Source organism: Centroberyx affinis, unplaced genomic scaffold (genome assembly GCF_046629955.1).
Source record: "Centroberyx affinis isolate AG114_WGS23_722 - 3 ecotype Tasmania unplaced genomic scaffold, CSIRO-AGI_Caff_v1 ptg009477l_1, whole genome shotgun sequence".
Classification (NCBI taxonomy): domain Eukaryota; kingdom Metazoa; phylum Chordata; class Actinopteri; order Beryciformes; family Berycidae; genus Centroberyx; species Centroberyx affinis.
The window spans coordinates 1-11,437 of record NW_027284545.1 but is presented as its reverse complement, the minus strand read 5'-3'; the positions used below and the strand labels follow the sequence as shown (position 1 = coordinate 11,437).

Genomic DNA, 11,437 nt, shown 5'->3' with positions numbered 1-11,437 from the left:
ACTACCATACAGACTAAATTAAACTAAACTACCATACTGACTAAATTAATCTAAACTACCATACTGACTAAATTAAACTAAACTACCATACTGACTAAATGAAACTAAATTAAACTACCACACTAATTAAATGAAACTAAACTACCATACAGACTAAATTAAACTAAACTACCATAATGACTAAATGAAACTAAACGACCACACTGACTAAATGAAACTAAACTACCATACAGACTAAATTAAACTAAACTACCATACAGACTAAATTAAACTAAACTACCATACTGACTAAATTAACTTAAACTACCATACTGACTAAATTAAACTATCATGCTGACCTAATTAAATTAAACTACAGTACTAACTCTCATTATTTCCACTTACGTTGATGAAGCGTCCCACGTTGCCCTCCTTGCTGGCGTCCAGGAAGTAAACCTCCTCCGTCCTCGGTCTCTTTACACTCTTCTGACCCGGAGCCGTCTCTTCCTTGCCACCGCTCGCTTCCTTAGCGACCGCCTGAGAGCTCGCCGTTGTCCTGGCAACCGTCTCCTGGCCTTGTGACTGGTCAGCTGACCCGTCCAAACAGGAAGAGAGAAAATATCCAGTGGATGGATTCAGACATCATCACAGGACTGCTTTGATTTGATTTATTTCTTTAATCTTAAGAACTTAAAAAAAAAAAAAAATTCTGTCTTTACTGTCGGACCTGGTGCAGCAGGCTTCGGCTCCAGGCTTCCCAGCAGCACCGCCTGCACCTGACAGATAAACAAAAACCTGTTTTTAAGTTCAGTGGAGACAAATGGGAAACCCCAAAACAGATGAGCTTCAGCAAGTCAAATTTAAGACTTTCTAATGACTTTGTAATGGCAGGTGGAATAAAATTTAAAATCAATTACACAACAGGAAAAAGACTCAGGATGATTTCTTGCTAAAAAAGAACTACAGTACATTGAACAAAGAACATTTTAAGTTGTTAACAGTTCTAAGTGGGACTTGTAAGGCTGCAGTTAATTGTATTTTATGTATAAGTGAAAAGCTAGCGATGCTCACTCTTTTGCTGTATTATTCTCAATATGTTTCTTTTTTGTAATTGAAGTTTTTATTTAGTGAATAGTGTGATAAGGTGGATTTGTTTCCACATGTAGGTTACTGTGACACAGTAAACTGTCTTGTCTTTAGCCCTAGTCTCTACTCCAAAACATGAAGAGTTGGAGCTTGAGAAGAGTCAGCTCAGTTAACCTGAACAAACTGTTAGCTAGCTAACTAGCCAGCAAACACACTGATGTTAATGTGAACACGCTAACGCTAGCTGCTACTAGCTACGTTAGCTAGTGTGCTAATCAGATGTGTTAACAACAAGACAGTGATGGTTAGCTGACCAGATGCTATGGTTAGCTAGCTAACAAGCTGACATTATCTAAACACTAAATCAATCAGATGGATCAGTGATGAAATGATCAGTTCAGTCAGAAACAGACAGAAATTAACCGTCTGTTCAATTCTGTGGAGACAGAAACACAGTCAGCTGTTCAGAGCTGAGGACCTCCAAGATGGCTGCCAGAGACGCACCTTCTCTCTGTCCTGCGGAGTATCGGTGGGTCTCTGGATCACCGGGACGTGGAGGGGGGGCGAGGTGGGCGGGGACGTGGGCGGGGACTCCAGCAGCTTGCTCCGCCCCTCCATGACCGGCGGGGCCAGCCACTCTGTGACGACCTCCACCTCATCGTCTGATGGAAGCTCCGCCCTCGACAGCTTGGGGGGTGGAGCCTCGTCCGGAGTCTGGGCTCTCCTGAGGACTAAACCTGGAGAGAGAGACAGAGAGAGAGAGAGAGAGACAGAGAGAGAGACAGAGAGAGAGACAGAGAGAGAGAGAGAGAGAGAGAGACAGAGAGAGAGAGAGACAGACAGAGAGAGAGAGAGGGAGAGAGAGAGAGAGAGACAGAGAGAGAGTGTGACAGAGAGGGAGAGAGAGAGTGACAGAGAGGGAGAGAGAGAGAGAGACAGAGAGAGAGTGTGACAGAGAGGGAGAGAGAGAGTGACAGAGAGGGAGAGAGAGAGAGAGACAGAGAGAGAGTGTGACAGAGAGGGAGAGAAAGAGTGACAGAGAGGGAGAGAGAGGGAGAGAGAGAGACAGAGAGAGAGAGAGGGAGAGAGAGAGAGTGACAGAGAGAGAGAGGGAGAGAGAGAGACCACAGAATGTGTAGTTGTATGTATATCAGGACAGCACAACATTTTTCCATAGTTTTCCAAACATTTTTTCTGCAATTTCCAAACTTTTGAAGACCTCGAAAGAACCAAAGTTTTTTCCATAAATTTCCACAATTTCATTTTTGCATTTAATTGCGTTTTCATGAGTGTTGTATTGTGGGAAATGGTGTTTAATTGCCTCAGACTGTTGTGTACATTAGTTTCATAATAACTAAATGGAAAATTCACAGTAAATGTTTGAATTCCTGCTGAACCCGGACAGCACTGATCTAACTGCTGTGTGCGTGACTCGTTCCACAGACTGGCGTCCTGTTACCTGCGTACGTGCACACGAACGTGCCCCGGTCCAGGTCGTCACGGCAACGCACGCCCCAGCCGCGGTCGGCGGTCTGGAAAACCTGCAGGCGGACTCTGATCCCCCGCTGGACCAGCCGGTTCTGACAGCGAGCGCGTTCACAGCCGCACCAGGGCCCGCACTCAAACAGCCTGACACACACACACACACACACACACACACACACACACACACACACACACACACACACACACACAGACACACACACAGAGTTGCACTAACTACTAATTTGTGGCCGCAAGCTGGACAATTAAAGTCACAATGAAATGCAAATTTTCCATGTCATAATATTCACCTGTTTAATAATAAAATGCCCCAAAAAATATTCAAAATTTTTACTTTCTTGTATCTTTAATGGTGACATCACACTGTACCAGGAAGAGGAAATAACCTCAACCAATTAAACAAAAGATTTTTGAACAGTCCCGCCCCTCTGCCCCTCCCATCCAATCAAACTGCCTTTCTCTCCCTAACTGATCTCCCATTGGTTTAGACTTTTGATTGATCCCTCCCTGCGTTAAGCCCCGCCCTGACATCCTGTTTCAACAGGAAATACATCACATTAAGGAAGTACAGATGCTCTCAAAATTTTGTTTAATTGGGACTTAATTGGTATTTTCTCATCTGCGTCTGACAGACTTGCTAATTTGCAATTTTCCCGTTTTTTTTTTTGTTTGTTTTTTTCTGTAGATTTTCCATTAATGTGACCTAATAACTAATAACTTGCTAGCTAGCTGTATTAACTCATCAAGATGATGTAATGTTGGAGTAACGATGTAAAGGCAAAAAGCAGCAACAATATACTGAATGTATAAAGCTTGTTTTTCATGATCAAAAATTGTAGCTGCAGACTAGAGCTGCAACGATTAATCGATTAGTTGTCAACTATTAAATTAATCGCCAACTATTTTGATAATCGATTAATCGGTTTGAGTCATGTTTTAAGAAAAATAAGTCAAAATTCTCTGATTCCAGCTTCTTAAATGTGAATATTTTCTGGTTTCTTTCCTCCTCTATGACAGTAAACTGAATATCTTTGGGTTGTGGACAAAACAAGACATTTGAGGACGTCATCTTGGGCTTTGGGAAACACTGATCCACATTTTCACCATTTTCTGACATTTTATAGATCAAACAACTAATCGATTAATCGAGGAAATAATCGACAGATTAATCGACAATGAAAATAATCGTTAGCCGCAGCCCTACTGCGGACCGCTCCGATAGGAGCCTCCGGCCCCGGCCACGTTCAGATCCGGGTCTTACCCAGAAGGCGCGGGCTCGGTCAGTCTGTGGTGGGAGTAGCGGCGCCCCCCGGCGGTCAGAGCGAGGCAGGAGCAGCGGCGAGCGTCCAGGCAGCCGTCTGTGCAGTCGCAGCAGGAGGAGAAGAGGTCCGGGCCGCGGCTCAGGAAGCAGCCGTGCGGCCAGCGGTCTCTACGGTAGCGGAAGTCGTCGGGCCGGACGCCGGCCTCCCCGGCGCACAGCTCCACCGGCGTAGGCTCCGCCCCCCGGCTCAGGTCCAGCTCCGGACGCCGCGGCCCCGCCGGGCGAGGAGGGTCCAACCGGACAGCCGGGTTAAAGGTGAAGAAATCCACCTGCAGCAACATGGACCACTATCAGTAATATCTGGAGTGTCTACTACTACTACTACTACTACTACTACTACTACTGAAAATACTACTACTACTACTACTACTACTGAAAATACTACTACTACTACTACTACTGAAAATACTACTACTACTACTACTACTACTACAAATACTACTACTACTACTACTACTACTACTACTACTGAAAATACTACTACTACTACTACTACCACTACTGAAAATACTACTACTACTACTACTACTACTACTACTGAAAATACTACTACTACTACTACTACTGAAAATACTACTACTACCACTACTGAAAATACTACTACTACTACTACTGAAAATACTACTACTACCACTACTGAAAATACTACTACTACTACTACTACTGAAAATACTACTACTACCACTACTGAAAATACTACTACTACTACTACTGAAAATACTACTACTACCACTACTGAATATACTACTACTACTGAAAATACTACTACTACTACTACTGGAAATACTACTACTACTACTGCTGAAAATACTACTACTACTACTACTGGAAATACTACTACTACTACTGCTGAAAATACTACTACTACTAGTGAAAATACTACTACTACTGAAAATACTACTACTACTACTACTGAAAATACTACTACTACTACTACTGAAAATACTACTACTGAAAATACTACTACTACTACTGAAAATACTGCTACTACTACTACTACTGAAAATACTACTACTACTGAAAATACTACTACTACTACTACTACTGAAAATACTACTACTACTACTACTACTACTACTACTGAAAATACTACTACTACTACTACTACTACTACTACTACTGAAAATACTACTACTACTACTACTACTACTACCACTACTGAAAATACTACTACTACTACTACTACTACTACTGAAAATACTACTACTTCTACTACTACTACTACTACTGAAAATACTGCTACTACTACTACTACTACTACTACTACTGAAAATACTACTACTACTACTACTACTACTGAAAATACTACTACTACCACTACTGAAAATACTACTACTACTACTACTGAAAATACTACTACTACCACTACTGAAAATACTACTACTACTACTACTACTGAAAATACTACTACTACCACTACTGAAAATACTACTACTACTACTACTGAAAATACTACTACTACCACTACTGAAAATACTCCTACTACTGAAAATACTACTACTACTACTACTGGAAATACTACTACTACTACTGCTGAAAATACTACTACTACTAGTGAAAATACTACTACTACTGAAAATACTACTACTACTACTACTGAAAATACTACTACTACTGAAAATACTACTACTGAAAATACTACTACTACTACTGAAAATACTGCTACTACTACTACTACTACTACTACTGAAAATACTACTACTACTACTACTACTACTACTACTGAAAATACTACTACTACCACTACTGAAAATACTACTACTACTACTACTACTGAAAATACTACTACTACCACTACTGAAAATACTACTACTACTACTACTGAAAATACTACTACTACCACTACTGAAAATACTACTACTACTGAAAATACTACTACTACTGAAAATACTACTACTACTACTACTACTGGAAATACTACTACTACTACTGCTGAAAATACTACTACTACTAGTGAAAATACTACTACTACTGAAAATACTACTACTACTACTACTGAAAATACTACTACTACTACTGAAAATACTACTACTACTGCTGAAAATACTACTACTACTAGTGAAAATACTACTACTACTGAAAATACTACTACTACTGAAAATACTACTACTACTATTGAAAATACTACTACTGAAAATACTACTATGACTACTGAAAATACTACTACTACTGAAAATACTACTACTACTACTACTGAAAATACTACTACTACTACTGAAAATACTACTACTGAAAATACTACTACTACTACTGAAAATACTACTACTACTACTACTGAAAATACTACTACTACCACTAATGAAAAAACTACTACTACTGAAAATACTACTACTGAAAATACTACTACTACCACTACTGCTACTAAAATTACTACTACTGCTTCCAGTCATTCCTAGTAATTACTATCATTATCATTAAGAATATCATTGTTTTACATAATAATAATGATAATTAAGCCACCAGTATTAATGCTGCCTTTAAGTGCTGTTGGAAATATCAGAATCACGAGTTACACGCATGTGAATTACACAACAAAGTACTAATTACGAGGATCCAGCTCTGTGCCGCAGAAACAAAAAAACAACTTTTGATACAGGAACCATTCTGTTCTTAATTCCAAAACCACTTCGATACACGGAAACTTGTATTTCCAACTTCCTTGAAGGCCCTGAAGGCAGCATCAAAACCCCGATGAGCAACGGACCTGCAGGACGCCGTAGCTCTCGGTCGCCAACAGGAAGCGCATCACGTCGTCATGGCTGCGGAGGCTGTGCCCGCACGGAGCTTTGTAAACGACGTCCCACCCGCCCGCCTCGTCTTCCTCCGGGCCGGCTGACTCCTCCCCCTCCCGGTCCCAGACTCCGCCCCCGCCCGGCGACAGCAGCGGCGTGGCGCTGAGCCTCCGGAAGCCGCAGAGCAGCGGGACCTTCAGCGGGTTCTGACCCCAGAACGGAGGGGTGGACTGAGGCATGCTGGGTAGACCGGGCAGGCAGGCCTGGTGAGCGGAGAGCAGTCAGAGATTCATCCGTCTAAACTGTATCCTCATTATAATATTACCTCATTATAATATTATAATATTATAGAGTCGACACGGGACGTACCGTGTTGCAGTCGTGCGGCCGGTAGGTCAGCTGGATGGGAGTCAGCGGGGCCAGGAGGCTGTCTCTGCCTGCAGAGGGGGGCGGAGCCTCGAGTGGGGGGGAGGGGGAGGGGGAGGGGGAGGGAGAGGGGGAGGGGGAGGGAGAGGAGGAGGGGGGCCGGCTCTGCTCTGACGGTTTCCCTGGCAACAAGTCTGCATGGATTCATTATAGTTACACTTAATTATTGCTGCAGTACTGAGACTAGCTAACGTTAGCTAAACACTGGATCTAACACAACACAGAGAGTCATACTACTACTACTAGTACTCCAAGTACTACTAGTAGTACTTAGTACTAGGTATCGACCGAAATAACCCAGTACCAAGTAGTATCTAACTTCTCCAGTCAAACGATACCTGCAGTCGATACTTTTTGTACACAGATCTAGAAAAAAATGACTATTTGTCTGGTTTTGCTCGCAGCCAATCACCGCGAGCGTTCTTGGATTTAACGTGACGTGTGATTGGCCGACTGCCAGCAGCTACAGCCCAGACAGTCTGTGGAGGGGAAGTCGAGCGCGGTGTGTGTGTGTGTGTGTGTGTGTGTGACGGAGTCAGCGGTTCAGCGAGCCGAGATGACACCAAAACTGACACTCTATTGGTATCGGTATCACTTTATGGGTCCTGGTATTGGTACTGGTATCATAATGTTTTAAACGATACCCAGCCCTAACACTGACTCTACAGTAGGGGTGGGACAAAATATCGAGACTGGAATATATCGTCACACTTCCTCTCGCGATACGTTATCGATACACTGGCGCCAAATATCGATCTTTTTATTAAAACATGCGGGCGCTCTGAACGGATTCCCCCACATTAAGCCTGTTACCATTCTGACTGACCAGAGTCACTACTGAAGAAGAGGAATAACTCACAGAGGGGAAAATGGCGGACAGCCGGGGGGGAGCAAATCAGAGAGGCACCACAGTTCCTGCTTTGTGCCTTTTTAGGGGTATTTCTTCTTCTTCAGTCACACAGATATCGTGACGTATCGTAGATGAATTGTCTTATAATATATCGAGTATCGCAGAATCGCTGTATCGTGATACCACCGTTATCGTGGGCAACGTATCGTGATAGTATCGTATCGTGAGTTACTCTGTGATTCCCACCCCTACTCTACAGTTTACTGACTCTACAGACAGTTTACCTGTAACACTGACTCTAGAGCTGCAACGATTAATCGATTAGTTGTCAACTATTAAATGAATCGCCAACTATTTTGATAATCGATTAATCGGTTTGAGTCATTTTTTAAGAAAAATAAGTCAAAATTCTCTGATTCCAGCTTCTTAAATGTGAATATTTTCTGGTTTCTTTCCTCCTCTATGACAGTAAACTGAATATCTTTGGGTTGTGGACAAAACAAGACATTTGAGGACGTCATCTTGGGCTTTGGGAAACACTGATCCACATTTTCACCATTTTCTGACATTTTATAGACCAAACAACTAATCCATTAATCGAGAAAATAATCCACAGATTAATCGACAATGAAAATAATCGTTAGTTGCAGCCCTAATTGACTCTACAGACAGTTCACCTGTAACAGTGACTCCAGCTGAGCCGATGACGACCTGCACCACAGACAGGTCCTGCACCACAGACAGGTCCTGCACCACAGACAGGTCCTGCACCACAGACAGGTCCTGAGCAGCAGCAGCAGCAGCAGCAGTGGAGCAGTCCAGCAGGCTGAGCAGCTTCACTCCCTGCACACACTCTGACCCAAACAACACAACAGACCAAACATCACAGCTGTGTCAGGTTATCAGAGCCGAGGCCGCATGGTGACCTGCAGGGTGTGAAGGTCTCCCAGCTGTAAGGAAACAGAACGTGACTCTGCAGAGCTCCTCTGGGGTCACATGGTAGGAAAAAAAAAACTCGATGTGTAAATCCGTTCAAATGGATTTGTATGGTGAATCCGAGGGCACGGTTTGGAAATCCGTTCACATGGATTTACACATGTAGTTTTTCTTTTCTACCATGTGACCCCAGAGGGGCTCCGTATGAATTGAATTGGAATGACAGGAAACTGAATTCCATGAAATTCCAATTCGACTCGCTAAACATTATCGATCAAAACATTATGAATCAAATAAAAAACAGCTCGACAAATCAAACGCATTCAGCCATGATGTGGATTACCATCACATGTTCTGCATCAAACACCAGCTGAAAGGCTCCAACATGTTATGATTCAGTTAGTTCAATAGAGAGACAGACAGACAGACAGACAGACAGTCAGTCAGTCAGTCAGTCAGTCAGACAGACAGACAGACAGACAGACAGACAGACAGACAGTCAGTCAGTCAGTCAGACAGACAGACAGACAGACAGACAGACAGACAGACAGACAGACAGACACCTCTGTCTGTAGCAGTGTTCTTCTTGAAGGCTGATTTCAGGTGAAGCAGATATTCGGATACTTGATCAAAAACTTGATCCACGTCCGCTTCGGCCCAGAAGGCCTTGGCCCGCACTGAAACCAGGAGAAATGATTATTAGGTGAATTGACATCAATCACCAATCTATTGATCAATAGTATAACTATCACACACTCTACATTACTATCACTGACAGCATTATGGTTAATGGTAGTAGTCACAGTATTATCATGTTTCAGCTCCAGTTTTCAGGTGTCTGGTTTCTGATCATGGGGTAAAGATATTCAATCAATCAATCAAATTTTGAAACATATTACTACACATATTCTGCATTATACTGTGAAATGTATTCCTGCACTGCTACTGCTACCAGTACTACTATAACCTTAGTGGAAGAACAGTGAAACGAAACTTTGGACTCCCTCAAATCGCTTTAATGGCCCCTGCAGGTCCAAGGACCCCACTTTGGGAACCACTGGTACACCAAAAATAAAAGCCCCCTTTTAAGCTGCATATAATAAGCAATAAGCTAATGGCATTTAGAGCATTTGAACTGGAGAAACCTGTCCAATATATTCCTCCAAAATAGAAGAGACTTCACCAAACCGAATCATATCAGTTGGTTTATCAGGTTTATCACTTTTGATTTAAAACTTTTCTTACCAACATCTTGTGATTCTAACGCCGTTGCTTCCATTCCCTCTGCAGGCGGCTAGGTTAGCTAGCAGGCTAACAACAATGGAGCAGCTCTCTACAGCTTAGCACAGACTTTAACCGGTTAACTAAGTGAATGTAGAGGCGACTGCAGGTTAAGTTAGTGAGCTAGTCATTGGACCAACTAACAGAAGAACTACACAAAGTTAGCTACATCTGATTAGCTTTTATCCATCCATCCATTTACTTCGGTTCAGCTTGGCTAGCTAACATTGCTAATCCGTGTTGTTCGACCGCAACCTAGAGTCCAACTCGTTCACTATGTAGCTTTTAATATATATGTTTAGTCTTGTTGACAATGAGTGCGTTTAAATCTCATTTACCACTACTACAGTCTGTAGTATCACAGTCCAGTGTGTAACTGAACTGATTTCTGTACTAGCCGGTAGAATGGTAGATTGACCTATGTCGGCCGCCGTAGCACGGCTTGTGACATCATCATGACAACAAAACAACGTGGTAGGCTAGTGGAGAGTCATTTTATCTAATATTAAAAACAAAAAAGCTATTAAGACCTTAAAGTTATTAAGCGAATATAATATGCTACATATAACATAAACTCTGGCATTGTAAAAATGTAAAATGTGTTCGTTTGTTTGTTTGTTTTTTATCTTTGTCTCTATTGTCTATGTATCTGTTTGTACCTTTGTATATGAACTTGTGTATAATAAAGAAAGTGAAAAAAAGGCTAGTGGAGAGTCGATGTAGCTGCTTAAAACTTTACATAGATATTATCCTGCAAGTCATTATCTTCTTAAGTTTAAGAAAGACATTTGTGTTAACTGTTCATTGTGTGAAATGTACCCAGAAACCAGTGGTGGAAAGTAACTAAGTACATTTACTCAAGTACTGTACTTAAGTACAATTTAGAGGTACTTTTACTTTACTTGAGTATTTCCATTTTATGCTACTTTATACTTCTACTCCACTACATTTCAGAGGGAAATATTGTACTTTTTACTCCACTACATTTATTGGTTCAAAATGTTACTTAAGTAAAAGTACAAAAGTATTAGCATCAACATGTAATTAAAGCAACAAAAGTAAAAGTACTCATTATGCAGAATGGCCCATTTCAGAATAATACAGTATATATTATATTATTGAATTATAATTATTGATGCATTAATGTGTAAGCATCACTTTAATGTTGCAGCTGGAAAAGGTGGGGCTGATTTCCACTACTTTATATACTGCTGGGTATCTTACAGTAATCTATAATAATACATCACAATTTATTAGTTGATTATATTTTGTATTAATAATCTGAATCTGCAAAGTAACTAGTAACCTAAGTTATCAAATAAA

The 11,437-nt window shown here is 41.4% G+C and overlaps 1 protein-coding gene across 1 annotated transcript; it reads right to left on the bottom strand.

Annotated features, from left to right (window-relative positions):
• Positions 1-384: 384 nt before the first annotated feature.
• On the bottom strand, positions 385-10,503 carry setdb2 (SET domain bifurcated histone lysine methyltransferase 2; the record flags this gene model as incomplete). Its single annotated transcript, XM_071514662.1, has 10 exons — positions 10,079-10,503; positions 9,397-9,510; positions 8,575-8,751; positions 6,991-7,181; positions 6,594-6,884; positions 3,830-4,158; positions 2,525-2,694; positions 1,570-1,802; positions 707-755; positions 385-569 (listed from the first exon to the last, which is right to left on the bottom strand). Coding segments are annotated over exons 1-10 (1,773 nt in total), but the record flags the coding sequence as incomplete, so codon positions are not given.
• Between the last annotated feature and the right edge of the window lie 934 nt (positions 10,504-11,437).